The sequence below is a fragment of the Salmo salar genome, chromosome ssa15 (assembly GCF_905237065.1).
Source record: "Salmo salar chromosome ssa15, Ssal_v3.1, whole genome shotgun sequence".
NCBI lineage: Eukaryota > Metazoa > Chordata > Actinopteri > Salmoniformes > Salmonidae > Salmo > Salmo salar.
The window spans coordinates 36,636,055-36,660,513 of record NC_059456.1 but is presented as its reverse complement, the minus strand read 5'-3'; the positions used below and the strand labels follow the sequence as shown (position 1 = coordinate 36,660,513).

General features: G+C 40.9%; 1 protein-coding gene across 2 annotated transcripts in view; it reads right to left on the bottom strand.

Moving 5' to 3' along the window:
* Window positions 1–583: 583 nt before the first annotated feature.
* The window catches only part of LOC106571356 (lethal(3)malignant brain tumor-like protein 3), a 41,546-nt gene continuing 17,670 nt past the window's right edge, over window positions 584–24,459 (bottom strand). Inside the window, exons 15-22 of one of the 2 annotated variants that reach the window (XM_014144346.2) lie at window positions 21,273–21,387; window positions 18,946–19,048; window positions 17,043–17,198; window positions 16,602–16,703; window positions 11,808–11,899; window positions 5,446–5,603; window positions 5,291–5,353; window positions 584–2,053 (exon numbers count right to left, since the gene is read on the bottom strand). In XM_014144346.2, the coding sequence (XP_013999821.1) occupies window positions 1,910–2,053; window positions 5,291–5,353; window positions 5,446–5,603; window positions 11,808–11,899; window positions 16,602–16,703; window positions 17,043–17,198; window positions 18,946–19,048; window positions 21,273–21,387 (933 nt within the window). In that variant the 3' untranslated portion in view covers window positions 584–1,909. Of the gene's footprint in view, window positions 2,054–5,290; window positions 5,354–5,445; window positions 5,607–11,807; window positions 11,900–16,601; window positions 16,704–17,042; window positions 17,199–18,945; window positions 19,049–21,272; window positions 21,388–24,459 lie in introns of both variants that reach the window. The other variant, XM_014144345.2, reaches the window with a different exon arrangement.

The window sequence follows — 24,459 nt, the reverse complement described above, 5'->3', positions numbered from 1 at the left end:
TAGGGATGGTGCCAGGTTTCCTGCAGAATGTGACACTTGGCATTCAGGCCAAAGAGTTCAATCTTAGTTTCATCAGACCAGAGAAGCTTGCTTCTCATTGTCTGAGTATCCTTTAGGTGCCTCCTGGCAATCTCCAAGCGGGCTGTCATGTGCCTTTTACTGAGAAGTGGCTTCCATCTGGCCACTCTACCATAAAGGCCTGATTGGTGGAGTGCTGCAGAGATGGTTGTCTTTCTGGGATGTTCTCCCATCTTCACAGAGGAACTCTGGTGCTCTGTCAGAGTGACCATCGGGTTCTTGGTCACATCCCTGACCAAGGCACTTCTCCCCGTTTGCTCAGTTTGGCCAGGCGGCCAGCTCTAGGAAGAGTCTTGGTGGTTCCAAACTTCTTCCATTTAAGAATGATGGAGGCCACTGTGTTCTTGGGCAACTTCAATTCTGCAGAAATGTTTTGGTAACCTTCTCCAGATCTGTGCCTAGACACAATCCTGTCTCGGAGCTCTATAGACAATTCCTTCGACCTCATGGCTTGATTTTTTGCTCTGACATGCACTGTCAACTGTGGGACCTTATATGGACAGATGTGTGCCTTTCCATATCATGTCCAATCAATTGAATTTACCACAGGTGGACTCCAATCAAGTTGTACAAACATCTCAATGAGAGTCAATGGAAACAGGATGCACCTGAGCTCAATTTCGAGTCTCATAGTAAAGGGTCTGAATACTTATGTAAATAAGGTATTTCTGTTTTTTATACATTTGCAAACATTTGTAAAAACCTGTTTTCAATTTGTCATTATGGGGTATTGTGTGTAGACTGACGAGGAATCTAGACACAATCATACATTTTAGATTAAGGCTGTAACGTAACATAATGTGGAAAACGTCAAGGTGTCTGAATATCACCCGAATGCACTGTAAATAAACAATAGTGAACAACAGTCCACGTAAAGAAATACCATTGTCTATATGGACTTTTAGATTGAATTAATTCAACCAAACCCCTTCCCCGGGGTTAGTACCTTAAAGTAAACAGACACTTGTCACTGCTTCATAGGGCCTGAACAGTACTGATGAGGACATGACTGTACAATACACAGGAGAAAACAGACCAATGTGACCCATGTTGGTCTTTATACAGGTACTGTATATGGCTATCCATAAAGCATAATAGGTGAGTGCATTTACCAAAGGGAAATTAAATGCAAGGCCTGATGGCTTGTTTTACAGTCTGGTGCCTGTTAGTTTGGTGAATTAATAAAAATCCCTTTCTCCTCTCAGTTATACAGCCTTGTCCTCCAGCACCACCACCCCAGCAGTCAGACAGAAGTAACAAGGATAAAAAAGCATGAGGACTTTCTCATGAATGTATTCATTTCTCTGTGCCACTCACCTGGGGAATCACTGAGCTTCCATTCTCAGTTAGAATCTCTCTGACCTGCATGACATCAACATCCCAGAGAAAACGGAACAGCTAAAGCCCTGTGCAGATGGGACTTTCTACACGATGAAAATGTCAGAGTTGCTGATTGTGATGCACTAAAGGAAATCTGACGCATTTGTTCTACATTTCCAGTTGTAGTTTTTAGGTAGAACGAGCATCCTCGTGGCACCACCCCAACACTAATATAAAAAAAGCCTATACTGTACAATAATATTACACATAATAGAGCTGATGATTGAAAATGACATTTCTCCAATGAGTCAATCACATTAGAGATTCGCAGTATGCAATATGGCTGTCTTAAAAAAAAATATAACTTGTGCAATTCACATGTGCATTCAGTTTGCATGAGATACATCCTCTGGGAAGAAGAAGGGTTCTTTGTGCTTCACATCCTTATCTGTAGACCTCCTTCTTCTGGCTCTGCTCTGCTCAGGGTAAAAATAGTGGCCTCCGACCTTTGTTAGAGCTCATTACATGCCGATTCCTCTGCCGTCTTGAACATCAAGATGGAGTTGTAGATTTTTATGGCTGGACCCAGCTTGATGCTCATGATCCTCACTAGGTCAACCTGAGTCAACAGAAGGAAGGCTTCACCATCTATTTGCTGGACAAAAACATATGAGGGAGGGAAGAGTTAGAGAAGTCTCACGTTTGAAAATGTCCACCATCAAAGCGCTTTCCTAATGAACATTTTTGCCCAAGGAATATGTTTCACTTTCAACCTCCAAAAACATGCAGCTTAGACATAGCGGTGCATAAAGAATTAACTTCAAAGCCAAGGGTTTTTAAGGATTCTCCACCATGAGGGTAATACAAATGACCATGGCTCATTAGAGGGGGTGTTATTCAGGGGTTGAGTCATATTCTACATTTAACAAGCGGTCGTAATATCACCCGCTATTAACACTGACAGAATGGCTTAACATGAACATCATTCTATGAGAAGTTAGATTTCTTATGTTTAATTACTTGGATAATCTGTAGAGAATACCTAAATAGACCTAATTGAGTTTTTGCCTTACGCCACAGGCCTCTGGGACAATCCAATTGATCTATTAAAGGGGCAATCAGTAGATGCCTCATCCATTTTTTTACATATACATTGAAGAATATAACTTATAAATGCCTCTTGAGGTTAGTTTAAATGTTGTACCCCACCAGAAGCCAAAATATAACCTTGTTTTACTCTAATATTTGTAAATGTATATAAAGTATGGCCAAGTGAAAAGAAAAATGGTGAGGTGTGGTGGTACTTTGATTTTTGTTTTGCATAGTATAAAAATTGCAATATTTCAAGAATAAAGTTGAAATAAAATGTGGCACTATTTCGAGAATAAAGTGGTAATATTTCACACACACACACACACACACACACACACACACACACACACACACACACACACACACACACACACACGGTATCCCCAAAGCAATACCATTCTAACGGCCATGGTGCGTTTTCAGACTACGAAGAGACATGGAGTTGCAGGCAGACATGGCGCCCTTCGATTTTCTCTACAATGTTATCCTCAATCCCCTGCGTATGTCAACACCGTGCATAGTACATTTGAGAGAGTAACAGCTAGGTCAGCAGCCTATATGTCGAAACGAAAGGTTAGTTTACAAATGTGTGCGTAATGGCATGGTGTTTTATGTAGGCTACACTTCCAATGAAGTAGCCTCATAGGACTAGGCTTATTATCTTGTGAATGTAGGTCACAGATTGCGTGGAGAGGGATTGTGCATCCTGTCAAGCTCAAGGGCGGCCCCCAAACCCCTGTCAAGGACCTTGCCATAGAGCAGGGGGAAAGCATAAAGCCCCATCTGGATAAAGCCCCATCTGAGACAGTCATTTGACGTTCCATTGTCATAGCTTAACAGCCAACAGGCCTAGGCACTAGCCTCTCCTAGGTGAACAAGTGGTAGCCTATGTTAGCGTTATAACTGAGACAAATAGCCTATAACGGAGACGATGCTCTTGTTGTGGGATAACCTATGCATCCTTCATTCCTCCCATCATATAGGGAGACCGATAGATGAATATATTCAAACAGTGCCTCAGATGAGCTGGTTTGCGCATGTAGGAGTGGTCCTTGTGTTGCCTCTCCTCCCACAGACACTTACGTAAAACCCCTGGTTCATTGTTCATTCTTCCCGCAGCCGTTGGATAGGCACATCATTTACTTTCACTTGCCCACTGTAACATACGATTAGCCTAGGGTACTCAATCTAGTAGGTCGCTATAGTTTTATAATGGGCTGCAAAATAGTGGTTTTGTAGCGAATTTGGAGAGCAGTTTGACATGGGACATACACACGCATAGCCCACAGTCTCCAGGATCCCAAGATAATGTGTTTTATTAGGTATGCTCATGTAGCCAACTAGCGTATAGCCGTTAGAAGGATAGTTGCCATAAGGGGGAAATACTACTGTTAGTAAAGCACCATGGATAAGGTCATTAATAGTTGCCATTATGCAAAAAATGTTTTGCTAAATGTTTGCCTAGGGTACGCAGCAGAACGTTGTAGCGAATTCGGAGGTCAGACTGACATTTTTGTCATAACACTCCATGGTCGTTAGAAGAGTCTATATCTATAGTTTGAAATTGACAGGGGAAACTTGGTGTGTGAGTGTGAGCTAATAGATCATGTGCAGTGACACCTGTTTGAATGAGTGTATTAGAGCATTAGACTGATGGCCATTTGTTTGTTTTGCCCCTACTTTTTAACACACACACACACACACACACACACACACACACACACACACACACACACACACACACCTCTGTATGTAACAACATTTACATTTTAGTCATTTAGCAGACGCTCTTATCCAGAGTGACTTACAGTAGTGAATGCATACATTTCATTTTTAACTTTTTATTTATTTTTTTACATTTTTTTTCTGTACTGGCCCCCCGTGGGAAACGAACCCACAACCCTGGCGTTGCAAACACCATGCTCTACCAACTGAGCTACAGGGAAGGCCGGTTCCTCCTGAAAATAATCTGTGGCACAACCTTTTCCAGGTCCTAATACTTATAATAATTATGATTATTATGTGCTTCTTACTAAAGCCAATTCTAAAGTATAATGTCACCAGGTAATCTACAGTAACTAAGACATTTCAATGGTGGCGTGCACAGCATTAGGGAGCCAGGGAGACATGCACTTAACCAAATCCCCTACGTTAATCTTGAAATATAACAGAGACTTTATTCTAAAAATGTTTACTTTATTCGCAAAATATTGGCACCTTATTCTCTAAATATTGCCATTTCATTCTCTAAATATTGGCACTTTATTCTCAAAACATTGGCACTTTTTTTAAAGTACTAGCATGCAAAGAATAATAATTCAAGTACCATCACCGTCACTGTTTATTTGATTAATATTGTGATGCTCCAAATGTAATACATTTAAACTCTATATCTGACATGGTACAGGTGTCTTCTTTTTTTAAGTCCATAACCATGGGTGTGAGGTGTGTACTTTTGTTTCAAAGTAGATTTGTTTAGGACTGCCAAGAAACACTCTGTGTGACCCTGATTTAGCCCACTGCAGTAAAAGTTTCAACTCTGATGCAGACACAGATGTGGAGACCACAGAGCGATATTGTGGAGGTAATGCATCTGATGAAACCAAAATGGGATCTTTATAATCCCACAAGCAGACAGTAAATGGGAAGTCCTTTTCCCAGAAGTCAGTGTGTGTGTGTGTGTGTGTGTGTGTGTGTGTGTGTGTGTGTGTGTGTGTGTGTGTGTGTGTGTGTGTGTGTGTGTGTATGTGTATGTATCAGTGGTCAGTGAGTTAAAAACTGTACTGTACTGAAACCGTACCTCATCTCTGAAAGTGTGCACGTGTTCGTTACAGCCTGGAAGACCTTGGATGAACTCAATCACCTGTAACACATTGAACATCATGGTTAGTACAGTTATCCAAATTACCCAGACAGTTATTTAGACTGCAAGAAACAATGTAAGTTATCCAGTACCTCCTCCACTGTCCACACAGCCACTTTGCTTGAAGTGATGCCAGCCACGGTGGGTAGCAGCTTGCTGTGCTGGTCCCAGCAGAAAGGAGTGCTGCTGGGGGATGGCGAGGTGCATGGCATGAACACTGACTGGTGAAGGGCTTCCTGTAGTGTTAGCTCTACTGTATGGAAGAGAAGAAAATAAACATACAAAACCTTGAATGAATGAACTTAATTTTAAACAGCAAGGGATCTGTTGCTGTGGCTACCTGTAGATGAACTGCTTGATATTAAATCAGCAAAAGCGATCTGATGGAAGTATCTAGAAATGCTAGAAGAAACAGAATGCAGATGCTTGATGCTCACTCCTAACCATATTAGGAACCAGGGGCAACCAGTCTAATCAGATAGTGGGTTAATGCTGACTGTTACTTTGCTCCAGGCATAAACACATCTTTGAGCATCTTCCAACGTTTATTTCCTAAAATGTATAATTGGTAGTGACAATTCAAGTGAAGTAAAATATTTGGATGTTTTGAGAGTAATTCTAAAGTTTGATGGAACATAAAGATAAATGTTGCCTCAGGAGGAACTAATCTACTGTAGCAAGAGAGGGAGGACCACTTAGAAAGGTTTCAGCCAATAGCAAAGGCCACAGTCACAAATGGATGGGTCATAACTCTTTAGTACGAATTGAATGACAGTTGTGACACAGCAACTTCATGTAACTTTACTTTGGCGGATGGAGAAAACTAACAACAAAGCACTCAAGGACATTATTATTCATGTTTCAGGGAAATGGGAAGTATTTTTTGGAAGAGTCTTCACTCGCCATTCTGCTGAGTAAATACCTTTGGGACACGGAGTGTTATATATGAAAATGCATGTTAGAGAATGACCACTACTCATTAAATCTATAATATACAGTGGGGTCCAAAATTAAAATGTAATTAAATTATATTGTATGCTCCAAAAAATTGGGAAATATTTTACATTTTATTTTATATTAATACAATTGCTCAGAGAAAGAGATTCTGTATAACAAGTAATACTTTTTTCTCAAAAGGTAGGGCTCAAAATTATTGACACCCCTGTTTTCAATACCTCACCTTTCGAGGATAACGGAACTAAGCCTTTTTCTAAAATGTTTTATGAGTTGGAGAACACATTGGAAAGGATCTTAGCAGTGGCGCCTCACCCATTAAGGCGTTGGGGACGGCACCCCACTTGTGTTAAATTGTTAACAAATATATTATATATTATATCATTCATGGTTTATATTCTCTTATTTCCTCTTTCAAAAATATATTGTTTAAAACAAGCTGTTCAGTTACCTACTACTCAGCCCCTCAGTAGTGCTGAGTGATTAGTGGTTTTTGAGGTCGGTACGGTGTTGATTCGATTATTGAAAAAATAATCACGGTTTTTGATTTCGGTTTAGATTTTTTTTATACATTAAATGCATTATGAAATCGAGCTTTTTAACAGAAATTTCAAACCCCAAAATAATGAGAATTCAATTTCCAAAACATTGAAAATATTGCATTGTCTCTGTCAGGTCCACATTGGGTAGACATAAATAGGAAATTATTATGAAATACAAAAATATTTCAGTTGTGTATATAACTTAGTTTTTATTTAATAACTTAATTATTTTTCATTCCTTAAAATCATCATCGCATCTCTGCTCATGCAGTAGCAGTCTGCCAGCTAAACCTAATCTTATCTATGTGCTCCCCATACTGTACTGTCTTTAGTCATCCTATTTAGCTAGTGTAATGGTAATGATATGATTTTAATCCCTATTGAGACTTGACAAGCTATCTGCTGAGGTGAGACGTGAAGAGGGGGACTCACAAAATTTGTCTCTGACTTCCGTTTGTTTGTTTTCACTCCCGCTGTGCCGCAGATTGTTCTTTTTTGAGGGGGATTTGTAATAAAGATAATCTAACGTTTTACCTAATGATATATAAGGAGGGCATTTGCACAACATGTTTCACAACAGCACACAACAAAATTCCAGAGACATATTGAGCGACCAACTGATACCAATCACGACCACACCCAGAGACAGATGGCTGACTTAAGCCCTAGCCACACGAACTGACCACTGGTGTAAAGAACAACATTCCATGAATATCGCAAGCACCCAGACACGAATTACCAGAAATACACACACACACACACACACACTTAGGTGTGTTGGACTCCGAGGACAAAGGACACTGCCAAGGGCCAATGGGAAGTCGACACCACCTGGAGAGTGGACCGTCCCTCCACTCATCGACCAGTCAGGAGAGCGGACCTACTAGACTCAACGTCAACACACTGTTATTTCATTGTATAAATTGGATGTACACTATGTTTCGGGGCTCTCTTCTGCTAGTTCCCTATGCGCTAAACGAAGGAGTCCGTGCACGCTCAGCCAAATATCTTTGTCTCATAATAAACTGCCTTACTATAAACTGAATCCACCTGGTACAGCGTCTTGACTTGGTCTCCTTCTCAAGTAATTGATCATCAACACTAGCCTGCCTAAGTACTGTAGCCTACAGTATGCTGCATGGCTGTCTGATTAAATAATTGTACTCGTTTTTCATAGTAGATAAGGCATACTTTCACGAACTGTCTCTGTCCCTCTCGTTGTTGTGTTCTGTACATTCCTCTATCGTGTGGATATTTAACCTAACTTGGCAGGCGTAAAAGTGTATCCATCCACAGATCTAGAGTACCAGTCAAAAGTTTGCACACACCTACTCATTCAAGGGTTTTCCTTATTTTCACTATTTTCTACATTGTAGAATAATAGTGAAGACATCAAAACTATGAAATAACACATATGGAATCATGTAGTAACCAAAAAAGTGTTAAAAAAATCTAAATCTATTTTATATTTCAGATTCTTCAAAGTAGCCACCCTTTTCCTTGATGACAGCTTTGCACACTTTTGGCATTCTCTCAACCAGCTTCATGAGGTAGTCACCTGGAATGCTTTTCCAACAGTCTTGAAGGAATTCCCACATATGCTGAGCACTTGTTGGCTGCTACAGGAATGAGTAGGTGTGTCTACTTTTGACTGGTACTGTATATATAATGATGAGATGCTCATGTCTCCGGGACCTAACAATGGGAGTCGTTGTCGAACTAAGTTGAATATTTGCTTAAATGAAAACTACAACTCCCTTAAGCCCAGCATCCCACAAAATACTTGCCTTGATTTCAGTCGTAAATTATTTAATTTCTCTCTAGCGAAACGCCGCATTGGGCTCACTAAAACCCCTGAACTAAATGGAATTAAAGAAATTGAACCAACGTCGGTCAATTAGTTGTTTAAAACCAGAAAAAACGAAATGTCGGTTAATCGCTCAGCACTACCCCTGTGATTCTGCCAGCAGCAACAGCTCCGTGTGCGCATAGGCCCGGCGAACATTGTTTGGATTGTTTTACCAGCCATTTGCTATGAGGGGGAACTGCCCCAATGAAATCACAGGACTTCATAGCATAAATTATAACAGCACAAAGTAAATGGATCGTCCTGGGGCCCTCAAATGTGGACTCAGTCAAAACTTCTGGGTCTGCTCTAGTCTCCCTCCCAATGAGTCTCCTGCACCAGACGGCTTGAGATTAGATCTGCTCTATCAGGTACAGATGGTGCTAAAACTAAAAGCAAATTGTAATTAAATAAATAATCATAACAGTCATCGGAGTCTGTCTGGGACCTGATAAACCGGACATCTACATCCAACAAGAGTCAAAGGACAGAGAGATACACTAGCTCGAACCTTCTCATCGTGGATCTGGTAGGACAAAAAAGCATGACAGTGGCTGGCCAATTCCCCCCATGGTATTCAGGTGACAGGGCGACATGTTTTGTGGACTTAAACAGCATAAAACTGGGTGTATCACAAAGCATGATCAAATGAATTAGCATGCTACAATACATTTTTAGAAACATAGAGAAATAGTTTGGTAAATGTTGGGGTCAAATTAACCAGTTATCTACCTTTGATAAGCAGCTAGCTAGCTATAGCTAGCTTGCTAGCTAGTTAGCTCCCATTCCAAATTCAAGTCTTTCTAAACTAATATCTGACTAACTCAGAAATATTAAAGTTGTTTCAGAATGAAACTAGCTAGCGCATCATGCTTTGTGACATGTTAGCTAGCGATCCCCAGTTAGATAATGTATTTTCACTTATTGCATCTGCATTCTTGTTGAGTTCTCCCAGGTGCACCCGTTAGTTCGTGAGCTGGCTGCTCGTTCTAAATAGTATCATCTAATCTGTTCAAAACAGTGGCAGCATATGCAGCATTTGTCATTCGGTTTTTGACATGCAAAAGTGAAATGTATTTATGCTGTTGTTCAAATGCACAAATCACTTATATATCTTCTCAAATAAACAATCGGTAGTTCGAAAACTTGGCATCATATTTTTGTCATGCTGCTTTGTTGACTACTCCAACGACCCCGCGCCCCTGGTATTTAGCCAATCAGCGGCCACCACTGGATCTTAGATCATTCCTCCATACAGAATCATTCCAAAGCCTTGCTATCCTTCGTCTGCGCTTATGGACTGCCCTCTTCAATTTAAATGACAGGTTTTCAATGAGTTTCAAGTCCAGAGACTGATGCAAAATGTTGATTTTCTGTTGAATTAACCATTTCCTTGTGTAATTTGATGTGTGCTCGGGGTTATTTTCTTGCTGGAAGATCCACTTGCAGCCAAGTTTCAGCCTTCTGGCAGAGGCAACCAGGTTTTTGGCTAAAATGTCCTAGTACTGGGTAAAGTTGATGATGCCTTAACCATAACAAGGGCCCCAGGACCAATGGAAGCAAAATAGCCCCATAACATCCACCACCATTTAGTAGGTAGGGGTAGGTATGTGGTATAGGGTTCTTTTCTGCTCATGCATTCTAATTGAGACTGCAAACCCACCACTGGAGCGCGTGGTTAAGGAGCTCTATTTTCATGTCATCTGACCAAAGCACCGGTTCCAATCCATGTGCCAATGCCGCTTACTAAACTCAAAAATAAATATGTTGGATGACATGAAATACAGCTATTTGGCCAAGCACACCAGGGGTGGGTTTGGCGTCGAAATGAGAATGCTGCCTAAATTTGTTTTGTGTGTAAAAAAAAGATTTTGAAAGAAATAGCGCCCCTTGTGTGCACTGCCGGTAATACCATATACCACGGTATGGTACAGTAATGGTATGAAGGTATGAAAATCTGAACCGCCCAACCCTAACGAAAACTAATTCTGTCTGTCTTTGTATTCAAATAATATTTGCTTCCAGCTTGCTAGCCTTTGATGAGTTTTGACTATAAACTTGAAATATTGTTAATTATCAGGTATTCTATTGAAATATTGAGAGCCATAGTCTGGTTTCTACACCAGAAGTTAATGGTTATCTGTAGGAGGAATGTATATGGTGGAGGCAATTAAGCTTGGAATGTATTAAGTAAAGGAAAAGCAATCACGTGTGCAGGCATTGATAAGGGTGGAGAGATGTGGTTTAGTGAGGAATGGGGGGCCGAGGTCAGGGCAGGTAAGTTTATTGCCCGCATCACTTAACTTCCTGCCTAGCAATAAAGATGTCATGTTTAGAGAGAAGGAAGAGATTCCAACCAAATTGGGGTATATATACTAACACTGGTGGAAATATGTCTTTGCCTGTTCAGTTGTTCGATCCTTTGGGTGAATAAACTTGGTTGGAGCTTTTATAGTGTCCGTTAGTTTCTTACTCTGTTATTTAGAACCTAACACCTTCTATCCCTTCAGAAGAGTGAGAACTCACAAAGACACAAAGGACCAGAGCAGAGCCTTTGATGCTCTGAAACAGGGACGTCACACAAATAACCCTGAATCCAGAGACTGTATTGTAGAAGGAGTGAGTCATTCCTATTGCTTTAAGGTTATGTTCACACTACACTTCAAGGACTGCTTTGGTATGCGGTGTAGTTTGGTTTAATTTGGAGAGGATGTGAATATTGGAATTTTGCTCAATAAATGAACTGAAACCAAAGGAGCTAGGACAAGAAACAAGATATATTATCTGTGCCAAAGACATGAACATTTACATAATTACACTGTGTAAAACTGTTTTGATAGCTTGTGCCTAGCTCTGGCAAGAGAGTAAGGGGAGAGAAATCCCAAGAGGTGTACACATTCAGCATAGTAAAAGACAGAGAAAGTGATGTAATTCTGGATTAATCTACATTACTGATTCATACTGTGAAGGAAGGCACGGGGTAAGATGAGTGGGAGGCGATAGATCAGACTATATTGGGGAAACACTGTGCAGTGATGCTCTTGATATCCTTTTAATGATAAGAAAATCTCCAGTGGGAAGAATATAATGTTACTTAGAGACAGTTCAGTACCTTTGGTTTCAATTATGCATGGCACCTCACTCTTCAACTCCTCGTCCTCCACCAGCTCCTCTACCTTCTTCTGCTTGCAAGGCCGCCCAACCCTGGAAGAGAGAAGGGGGTCAGTAGAGACACACAAACAGGTCTTGCAGGAACTGGGATCACACAATTTGGAAAAACATTTTTCATGACATACTGAGTTATTACTTAATTAATTATCACAGTACATTCCAAGATGTTCTAATACCTTCACTACTCCTGGGGTGAAAATGTAATGTAAATTGTAATCACTCCCAAATCCCAAAAATTGTTCGGTCATACTCAATCAACATGCTGCTCTGAAGAGTCTTGATAATTCATAAATAACAGGGTAATGACTTGAGCTTCTCTCTAAATTAAACTTAGCGAACACCTTCGGTCCCCTCTCTTTTCCATGTCTTCAGAAATTGTTTTGTGCATTGGACTGAAAGCAGGTTCCAACTCCTGAATAAAACACAGAGATAAAACTTGGTGCCAGTCCCCAGACAACCACTTTCTCTATGCAAATAACATTACTCAACATTTTAACAATCAACATTTTTTTATGAACATTTTAAGAATAAAGTGAAGTTTTTGGTGAATTTCATGTTAGCCTATATAAATCAAGCTGCCCACATATTCCACATATCAGTTCTCTGAAATGCCAACAGTTCTGTGGCCATGCTTGTGGAGTAGAAATACTGTACATTTATAGTGAAATGGGATTGAGTGCATATTAGTGTAAATACCTGCTGGTAATGACATTAAAGTGTTTTTACAAGAGAAACACAGCATTATGTCATTTATTTATATATTACTTTAAACCTGAGGCAAACAGTGCATGATGGATTTGGTAGTGTATGCTTGAGGAGTAATTTCTACTACTAGGCCTTACATAACCACAATGAAAGGAGGGCAACTGGAGGGCAGGCATTAGTCAGATGACAGTTTGACAAAGCTGATGTAGAGAGGCTTGGTAAGTAGAGCAATCTTTAATTCTACTACCGTGACTCTGCGGCTCTCTGTGTGGGCTCTCTGTGTGGCTCTCTGTGTGAAAATAGATAGGTGCTGATCTTAGCCCATGAACATTAAACTCTCAAGTCCAGAAAAAAGCACTTAAAGAAATAACCTAAATTGTGTATCGGTCACTTGAAGGAGGACGTGTACACTCATTATTAGGTACACCACCCCGTTCATGAAAATGGATCACTCCTACACAGTGAGTCACGTGGCCGTGGCTTGCTATATAAAGCAGGCAGACAGGCATCGAGGCATTCAGTTACTGTTCGATTGAACGTTAGAATGGGCAAAATTTGTGACCTAAACAACTTTGAGCATAATATGATCATCGGCGCCAGACACGCCGGATCCAGTTTCTCAGAAAGGTTCGTCCTGGGCTTTTCAAGCACAATAGTGTATAGGGCTGTCCCCAACAAACAAAAAGTTTAAAATCTTGGTCGACCAAGAGTCGTCTGTTCGATTGAGCGGAAAAAAATTAAACATGTATTTTTCCATATATACTGTAGACACACCCTATGTGTTTCAATAAAATCAACTAAATACACTGAACTTGTCTGATACTTTAAGAGCACTACTTGATGAAATAATTAAGACACAAATGACTCAAGAGGGAGCCTGATGGCCACGCTGTGTTAATCTTTTTTACAGCCATTTCGTTTCTTATTTGTTTCTCTGACTGAAAAGTAATGTTACCGAAATCCATTTGTTTAAAAAAAACATTCCCTATTTGCTCAACCCTTGCTCTCTTTATGTGAAACAAGTATGCATCGCATGCATGTGACCAATAGGGCCTGACCTACTGAATAGCCTATCATAATAGCCTATCATAATAGCCTAGCGGTTAGAGTGTTGGGCCAGTAGCCGAAAGGTTGCTGGATCGAATCCCTGAGCTGATGAGGTAAAAATCTGTCATTCTGAACAAGGCAGTTAACCCACTGTTCCCCGGTAGGCCATCATTGTAAATAAGAATTTGTACTTAACTGGCTTGCCTAGTTAAATAAAAAATAATAATCACATCAATAAATTGGTTATAACAAACTCTGAACGCCATAACACATGTGACAGCAAAATTGATGCAGAGGATGGGAAATAGGAACTTGAAATGGGCGAATGTTTACTGGTTGCCCAGGAGGGAAAGGGGAAGTCAGATGTATTTGACTTAGTTGTGGAAAATACTGTAGATCATGCAAGCGTGCTGTGTGAGTATTATGTGTGTGCCAAACAGATGCTGTTAGATTACAATATTATATTGTTTCTGACCATTTGGAACAGTGTAAACAACACTAAATTGTGTACCAGTGTCTGTTCTAACCAAAACACTTTTTGTATAAAGCAAAGACTTAAAACAGTTACATGCATTCGTGAATTGCGGTTTATTTATGTTTAGGCTAATTATTCAGCTCCCTTATTTTATGCTTGATTGCATATCAAAGCATGAATGATTCGTATGCTTCGTGATGACATGAACAATTATTAATTATTGATTGATACATTAGCTCAGCAGTTCCCAAACTAGGAGTTGCGACGCAATGTGGGGTCGCCTGATGTGAAAATGGGGTTGCGGGAGAAAAACATTTATATACAAAAAATACTAATATATTATAAAATCGTCTTTGTATCTCAAAATCATTGCCATATGGTTAACCTTAACAATCTAAACGAAAATTACTCAAATATAAAACATCAAATTCAACCAGAGAGTGCCCTTAGATCATGGGAAAAGGCCGCACTTGACCGTTGCACTTGAATTATTCCCACAGTGAATGGCTAGGTTACACAATGAAATCACACACTATTGCAGAGACTTTGATATTACTGGCTTCAATTGATATGGTGAAAACAATGTGTGGGGAGACAGAGGCACACAAACACATCAATACCTTTGTCAGATTACATTGTTAAACAAAGAATTTATGCTATTACGAGCAATCAAGAGGAGACTGACTGAATGACTCAAAAACTGCCCAGCTTATGCTCTTACGTTAGCTGTGAGGACCGAGATGCGCATGCATTGACTTTAGGTCACTATACATGTCGGGGGATGTTATTCACAAGGACATATTTTTCTGTCTCACGATTCCTGAGAATGAAACAGCACAGGGGATGTTCAGTGTGCTGCATGGCTATATTGATGAAAAACTGATTAATCATGTGACCGAATGCATTCACGGATCACTACGGAAGAGTTTTGGTTCTTGACTCAAAGGGAATTCCCTCTGATCATGCAACTCAGAATTCCAACTCGGGAACTCAGGCCTCTTTCTAGAGCCCCAACCTTCTGACCTGAAGATCACTGACATCATGATTTGACCTAGTATTTTCAGTTCCCAGTTGTCTTGAAAGCACCATAAAACTCACAGTACCCTTTGCCAGCTCATATCTGTGTGAAGCTGGATTCGGTACTATCGTTTGCATTAAAACTAAATACCGATCCAGGTTGGATGTGACAGCAGAGATGAGGAGTTTACTGTCGACCACGCCCCCTAACTTTGAGAAGGTCAAGCTCACCCATCTCATTAGTGGTGGTGAGATAAGATACATTATGTCAGACTAATTTGCAATTGACTGTCATACCATCACATACTTTTAATGTGGGGCTGAGTTGAATAGACCATCAGAAATACTGTTATAATGTTGACTGGCATAGCCCCAAATAAAAAAGTTAATTATAGATTTTTTTTTCACATGGTTGGGGTTTGCGAGAATTTTCAGATATCAAAATGGGGTTGTGGGCAAAAAAAGTTAGGGAACCCCTGCAGTAGCCTATATATTGAAATATAGGCCTAAGAAGGTTACGGTATTAAGACTAAACAGGAAGCGCTCTTAGGCCTACAGCTCGGTGCTGGTTATACAAGGCTGCGTGCATATTATGTGTGACTAACATGTGTTGTTAGATCACAATGTTTGGAACAGTGTAAACAACACTAAATAATTTAAAAGTAATATCAGTCTGTTCTAATGGGGGAAAAGCCTTTATTACAGCATAGCAAAGATTAAAAACAGCCACATTTGTGAAATTGCTTTATCCTACAGTTTGTGGTTGAGTGAGGCTTGGTGTTCTCAACACCAATATGCTGGTTAACTTTGCTATTATGCACATACAGAAGCAACATGCAGTACCAGTCAAAAGTTTGGACACACATTCCAGTTAATTTTTTTAAACTATTTTCTACATTGTAGAATAATAGTGAAGACATCAAAATGCATGTAGTAACCAGACAAGTGAATGAGTAGGTGTGTCCAAACATTTGACTGGTACTGTACAGGGAAAGGCACCAATTCAACGGCAAACTGAAGATTATGTTTCAGAACCGCGGACAGTGACTGCTATCCAACGCGTAATAAATGTTCAAAAATATTATATTTATTATATAAAAAAAAAATGTGGGGGGGGGGCATTTTTATTTTGTATTATATTTTACTGCCCCTTTCTCCCTAATTCTGTGATATCCAATTGCGATCCAATCACGATCTTGTCTCATCACTGCAACTCCCCAACAGGCTTGGGAGAAGTGAAGATTGAGTCATGTCTCGCAGATTTCACACAAACATCAGAAATTCACAAGCTAGTCACAACCTGTTACGTGACTAGCAAATCAGGTCCTCACAGTCCTATCAAGAGTCCAACACTGGGCCGGCAGGCAGGCAGGCCGGCAGGCAGTAATAACACAGTACAGTCACACACCACTCCACCATCAGATTTAATGCGAGGTCTGGCAGCCATTCCGGAGAGCAGGGCTATTCACATGCATTGTAAGGACCACTCACCTCCTCTTGGGCTCTGTGCCGGCGGGTTTCGCCATGCCGCTGCCAGCCATCTCACACCTGCCAGGCTTTTCCAGGTGATTTGTGTTGGCGCTTAAGTGCTTGCTAAGAAATTGTCAGAGAGAGGAATTGCTTTTAAGTTGTGCAGAAAGAACATCCATAATAAGAGAGACATGGCTGGCGGGGAACTGTTAAGAATGTTGAGTCACTTCAGACAGAAATAGATGAGGGCTGTTCACACTTATTTGGGTGTTAAGCTGCTAAAATGCTTGAAGGAATTTGGAAATTCAGTTATATTTCAAAATATGAAGCTACACGATGATAGCTTCAGCCAAACTCAGGAATGATATATTTTTCCCCCTACAACATCTGTCTCAGTCTGTCTGGGAATGTTGATTAGTTAAGAGCATTCTGAGCGTGTTCTGGTTACTAATTGGTCCTTACTCTGCAGTGAGAGCTAGAGCTGGGTGGTTCTCTGGGTTGGGTTCTGCCCGTCGGGGTCGGCCCAGTCCTCCTGACCCTGGCATCTCACCACTCAGACGGTCTGGCAGCACTGAGTCCTTGTTGATGTTGATGTCAGAGTATGGGCATCCCACCGCACTGCAAATCAGAACACGAACATTATTACAAATGACTGATTTAAGAAAAAGGACTTTGTGTAATAACAACTTCATAATAGGACTTCATTATAACTTAATAAGGTATTAATAACATATGTCACCGTCAGACAAGATATGATTTCACACATCAATGTTCTTGGGGACAGAATCAATAAAAGCAGTAATAAATAATGAGAATAAGGAAGCTGTCTCACAATGACAGCGTGTCACAGACTCTCTTTCCTGTCTAATCGGGCAAAAGATGATGTTGCCATAAAACATGTGAGTTTACACAGTTCCAAGTACTTCTGAATAGTCACTGCAGCAAACCAAAGAATTCTGAGTCGCTGGGGTTGACGTAATTAATTCCAGGGTGATGAATCTCAATTTGGAAGCATTACATTTGCTGCAGACAATAGCAGTGTGCAGACTGTGACTACCTCATTACAGTGCATTATCACCTCCCACCTGTGTAATGTACAACTTCTCATTAACTTTGGGGGAAACATACTTTAACTCCACTAAAAAGGAAATATATAAACAACATCTTTGCATATACATGGGGGTATGGATGGTTGAGTAACTGCGACCACTTACTGACGAGAGGAGAAGAGAAATTGAAGCGTTTCTCTCATTCTCCTCTAATCCCTCTCTCATTCCTCCCTGGCCACTGTCACACATTTTTATTAAAATGAGGATCTTTCCCATTATTTCCGTCCATAGCAAGCTGTGGCGCTACCTGTTTAATATGCCAGGTTAGCCCACAAATACTGATAAAGCGCCCTTCATTCCATAGATACATTTTAATAAACTATATTATGTACTCAGACTCCAAGGTTAATCAGCTTACATTACAGATACTGAACCACGATACAGTGTCCCCATTAAAAAGTGACTCTACAGCAGTATCTATGACCTCAGGTAACTATATAATGTAGGACTTAAATGTCAGAGTCATATTGCCTTTTCTGCAAATATTTTTCTGCTCACATTAGTAGATATACTACACCTGGAGGGGTATATGCTGTAAGAAAGCCAGCTGATGCAGATGCATCATTGTAGGTGTATGGAGAGTGGAGATGTGGTTTCTTAGGAGAAAAGGGAAAGAATGGTGATGAATGCTGATGGGAGAAAGTGACACTCATGCGCTTACACGGCTGTGCTTCTAGCTCCACACAGGCAATTATACAGCCTATATACAGCCTCACCTCAGGGGCATACAGGTACGTGTCGATCATGTGCAATACCAATACTGTTGACATCCAGACCTAACACAGCTGCTGTAGGCATATATTGGGTGTCTTTTGCATTACGGATGTCTATGGTACAATATCCGCTAATACATGTAACCGGTGTATCAATGAGCAAGTCTGACCATTCACCGGCCTGTAGTGATATGAAACCTGTTGGTGTTATTTGTATATATATTTTTTTTATTTAACCTTTATTTAACTTGGCAAATCAGTTAAGAACAAATTATTATTTACAATAACGGCCTACCCCGGCCAAACTCTACCCCGGACGACGTTGGGCCAATTGTGCGCCACCCTATGCGACTCCCAATCACGGCCGGTTGTGATACAGCCTGGAATCAAACCAGGGTCTGTAGTGACGCCTCTAGCACTGAGATGCATTGCCTTAGACCGCTCGGGAGCCCTATAAGTGTCAATTTCCAGTAGATGGTAGTTTTAATCCTGGCCAGCCAGATTGAGTGCTGTGAGAGAGAGAGAGAGAGAGAGAGAGAGCACCTGTGGTGGCCAGAGTAGCGGGCTCCTTTGATGTGGCCCACACCTTTACACCCTGGGGTGGGACATCCGCCCTGCCCTGATGACTCAAACAGCTCCTGTGGACCTGGGGATGAGGAGAGGGGGAGATATTACATTCGGATCTACAGCACCAGTCAAAGGTTTTTCTTTATTTTTACTATTTTCTACATTGCAGAATAATAGTGAAGACATCAAAACTATGAAATAACACATATGGAATCACGTAGTAAGCAAAAAAGTGTTAAACAAATCTAAATATATTTTATATTTGAGATACTTCAAAGTAGCAACCTTTTGCCTCAATGACAGCTTTGCACACTCTTGGCATTCTCTCAACCAGTTTCATGAGGCAGTTACCTGGAATGCATTTCAATTAACAGGTGTGCCTTGCTAAAAGTTAATTTGTGGCATTTATTTCCTTCTTAATGCGTTTGAGCCAATCAGTTGTGTTGTGACAAGGTAGGGTTGGTATACAGAAGATAGCCCTATTTGGTAAATAACCAAGTCCATATTATGGCAAGAACAGCTCAAATAAGCAATGAGAAACGACAGTCCATCATTACTTTAAGACATGAAGGTTAGTCAATCCTGAAAATGTCAAGAACTTTGCAGTTGCAAAAACCATCAAGCGCTATGATGAAACTGGCTCTCATGAGGACCGCCACAGGAAAGGAAGACCCAGAGTTACCTCTGCTGCAGAGAATAAGTTAATTAGTTACCAGCCTCAGAAATTGCAGCCCAAATAAATGCTTCACAGAGTTCAAGTGACAAACACATCTCAACATCAACTGTTCAGAGGAGACTGTGTAAATCAGGACACCAATAAGAAGAAGAGATTTGCTTGGGCCATGAAAAACAAGCAATGGACATTAGACCGGTGGAAATCTGTGCTTTGGTCTGATGAGTCCAAATTATAGATTTTTGGTTCCAACCGCTGTGTCTTTGTGAGACGCAAAGTAGGTGAACAGATGATCTCCGCATGTGTACTTCCCACTGTGAAGCATGGAGGAGAAGGTGTGATGTGTGGGGGTGCTTTGCTGGTGACACTGTCAGTGATTTATTTAGATTTCAAAGCACACTTAACCAGCATGGCTACCACATCATTCTGCAGCGATACGCCATCCCATCTGGTTTGCGCTTAGTGGGACTATCACAGGACTTCCAGGCTGTGTAAGGGCTATTTGACCAGGAAGGAGAGTGATGTAGTGCTGCATCAGATGACCTGGTCTCAACAATCACCTGACCTCAACCCAATTGAGATGGTTTGGGATGAGTTGGACTGCAGAGTGAAGGAAAAGCAGCCAACAAGTGCTCATTCATATGTGACAATTTCTTCAAGACTTTGGACAAAACAGGCCAGGTAAAGCTGGTTGAGAGAATGCTAAGAGTGTGCAAAGCTATCATCAAGGCCAAGGGTGGCTACTTTGAAGAATCTAAAATATCAAATATATAGATTTGTTTAACTCTTTTCTGGTTACTAGATGATTCCATGTGTTATTTCATAGTTTTGATGTCTTCACTATTATTCTACAATGTAGAAAATAGTACAAATAAAGAAAAATCATTGAATGAGTAGGTGTGTCCAAACTTTTGATTGGTACTGTACCTAGTGAGACATTATTCACAACATGACTTCAGGCAAACCATCCTAGAATAATGTTACAACATCTATTGGATTCATGTATTGCTAATGTGCAGTACAGTGTCCATATTAGGATAGCCTCAGAGTCACAAGGAGTAGGTGTCACCCTCAACTAATGAGAGCCATACAGGTAGAGAAAAAGCAGATATTTCCCTGGATCTGTCCTTATGACACGAGTGAGCTGCCATGTGATGCAGTAGCTCTCTCTCTGAGAAACCAGCTCTGTACTCTGAAATATGACGGCAGCATCGACTTCTCCACTCCACGTTTCCATGGACACCATTACACAGGGAGAAATGATCAGGAAGGGGAAGGGGAGGCAGAGGGAAGTTCATTGTTCTGCTCCCAGCATCCTCTGGGTAAAATACAGGATATTGACCACAGAGAGAGGCAGGACTCAGGAGCCATCAAACATGAGTTATTTTGAGCAATTCTTTTCACAAACAAGGCTTCAACTACTTCTTAAATATAATGACGGCAGATCAGATTAAAACAATGCAAAGATGGAACCGTCTTTTCAGGGAAAGCATATTACGCCATTTAGGATGGAATGGGATGAGCATCAATGGAGGCCTGGCTCGAAGTGTGTCTGCTAGGAACCGTAGGTCTTGAACTGAGGCAGGGAGCTGGACATGAATAGATTAGGATGAGTCATAAAGCCACTCACTGATCGGGGGCTGGAGGGGGTGGCCAGTCTTAGCACACCAGCCCGCAGGGTGGATGTCTGGACTGTCTGTGTCCACCCAGTAGTCATACTCATCCGTCCAGCCATCAAAATGGATCTAAAGGAACACACAAACCAAGGACAAACAGTCACAGTAAAATAGCTAAATATAGAAATGTGGGGAAAAGAGATTGTCAAAACCATGGTAGACATGATAAAAACATGTCTTGGAGGTAGGAAGCTGAATTAGTGATTGCACCAGTCTACCTGACAAGTATTGTCTCTGACTGAAGCCCCTGGCGCTGCCTCTTACAGCTGGCTAGCCCTGCTATCTATGTGAGGCAGACACACAACCGAGTTGATCACTATCTCTCCCTCAGTTCTGATTCACACTCCTGACAATGAGAGTGTGCTTCACAGTGTGGGGCAAACAAGAGGAGACAGGAGCACACCAGGGAGTTGTGGAAAGGCAGACCCTCCTAGTCTACAGCCTTCTTCCCTCCCTGGCTGAACACCCCTATTACAGTTGAAGACAACATGAAATATGAAGCAAGTGATGGTTTACAGAGGAACTGAGAAGGGGAAGCAGTAAGATAACGCATGTAATTGTTGAAGGACAATGAGAGCATGAAATGCATGTAGTGTTGGTTTGTGTGTGAGTGATAGTGATTGTGGGGATGGAAGGAGATTTAGAGAACACTGCCTTGGAATGGTGGTGGTGGAATGGAAGATAGAAGTCAGGACAGAGGTCCAGATCCCATCTAAAGGCTTGTATATGAATGAAGGAGTGAAAGTAGAGTACAGTTTAGGGGTTAGGATTGATTTAATATATTTGTGTGTGAGTGTGGGGGGAGGTAGATCAGCTTTAATGTTGTTGATAGGTCTTGGGTTCTATCAATTTCATTGTTTGCATAATTTCTAATTCCCCTTACTTATGTATTTTCCCCAACCTTATCGCCCCTCTCTTGACTGGAGTAAACTAACTGATAACAATACTTCAACTAGCAGCTATTTTCGCTCACATGTACGGTACATGTAGTTGAATAATTATACATCTATTCCTAATTTCCTCATTCTGCAAGTTCTGAAAGTTCACCCACAGCGGGTAAATCCACCATTCATTGTGATCTTAACTCCGACCCTCCGATGTCCACAGTCTAGCCCATCTTTCCCAGTATAATACCATTTTGTTATTTCCTTTTGCAATACATCCCTCCATTTGACTGTGATGTGTTATGAGGGTCCTGAACCTCTCTATTTGTAACATTTCTGACGATATTACCCTAAAAATAAATACTTTACAGAAGAGTAATGATATTTCACATTGACTGATCGCGTTTTTTCAGATCCCCTAACAATACAGTTTGCAGGCCCATCTGAACCCTGATATTATGACATGACAACCATTCCTGGCATAACAACCATAACAACTATTCCCCCAAAAGCGAGCTGCCAATGGACAGTACCAGAACACATGTTCTATTGAATCTGTTTCCTTGTGGCAGAGTCTGCACAATGCTGACTGTTCAATGCCCCATATATTGAGCATTCTTTTTGTAGCAAGGATTTTATATAATAGCTTAAATTGAAATGAATGCCTGCTCTTTCCATGACATAGACTGACCAGGTGAATCCAGGGGAAAAGGGGGGGTTAGTTGCTTGTGTGACATAATTTTACCGTCCTTGTTTACAATGTTCTTCATAAATATTATACCCTCCTTGTAAATGTTTTCCAAGAAAATGGTTGTTTTCTCTATCAGTACAGTGGAGTTTAGCCATATTATTTGCTGTAATATTTGATCTGCCTTTCCTGGAGGATGAAATTGAAATTGTAGCCAAATCTTTATGGCTTAATTTAAAAGGGAGGATACTTAAACAGGGATCCATTGTCAATAAACTGAAAATGTATGGTTTTAATCTGCAAAAAGGAAAAGAGCCCACTCTTAAGCATAGGATGGGCCTCTCTTAGTAACCAGTTTGGATTTAGATATCATTTTTGACTAATGGAGGCTTTAAGAGAGAGGTTTAATGCCTTAATATTGAATAGTTTTAACCTTCCAAACTCATGCTTGTTTTATAAATATGCCTGTTTAACTTTATCTGGTTTTCAATTCCAAATAAAAATAAATATTTTGTCTTGCGTGATTTGAAAAAGGATTCTCCTGGAGTCGGTAGATCCATGAATAAATATGTAAACTGAGAATGAATCAGAGAATGAATCAGGGTAATCTTCCAGTAGGTGGACAGGTAGGGGTTAGGACTTTAGAAACCTGAGGGACTGTATAGAGTAGAGATATGCTATGAAGGGTTATTTTTGCTCAATGGACAGAAGGGTTTAGACAGAGATGACTGAACAGTATAGACATAAGTAAGGCTGAGGTAAAGGCATTGACATACTGTAGGGCTGGAGAGCAGGGGAAAGAAAGACTGCTCTATGGCCCATCAGCAGGAGCAGCAGGTTAGAGAAGAGGAGAGAGGGATGAGAGAAGAAGGGGGAGGTGACACTACTGCCCTCTGCGGATAGATACCTGTCCTGCACTAATGTCCCAGCACAATGCAATCCCCTCATGACTCCCCCCAGGCAGCCGGCTGGCCACTGACACTGACCTACTGTTCACTTCAGAGTTCATGGAACGTGAAGCTTATATCTCACGGAGGAAGTCAGGTAGGTGTTCATTTGACACCACTCGGGTTCCCGAGCGGTCTAAGGCACTGCATCTCAGTGCAAGAAGCGTCACTATAGTACCTAGTTCGAATCCAGGCTGTATCACATCTGGCCGTGATTGGGAGTCCCATAGAGCGGCGCACAATTGGCCCAGCATCGTCCGGGTTTGGCCGGAGTAGGGCGTCATTGTAAATGAGAATTTGTTCTTGAATGACTTGCCTAGTTAAATAAAACAAATTACATAAAAAATGTACTGGGACAATGGGATGTGACAATGCCAGGGACTTGAATAATTTTTCGATTCATTCCCAATGCAGTACATCAGTGCATTTCACTTATTTGCCATATACAGGACACTTTCATTTCCTTCCAACTTTCTATGTGAAATTCCTTTACATTTTTTACAGATACATTTTGAAATATAGGCGCTATACAGGGCTCGGATTAGGCATATAATTCTGGAATCTAAGATTATACTCTTTCAAATCTAAAAAGTTACATACTGTAGTTCACAGTGCAGATGAG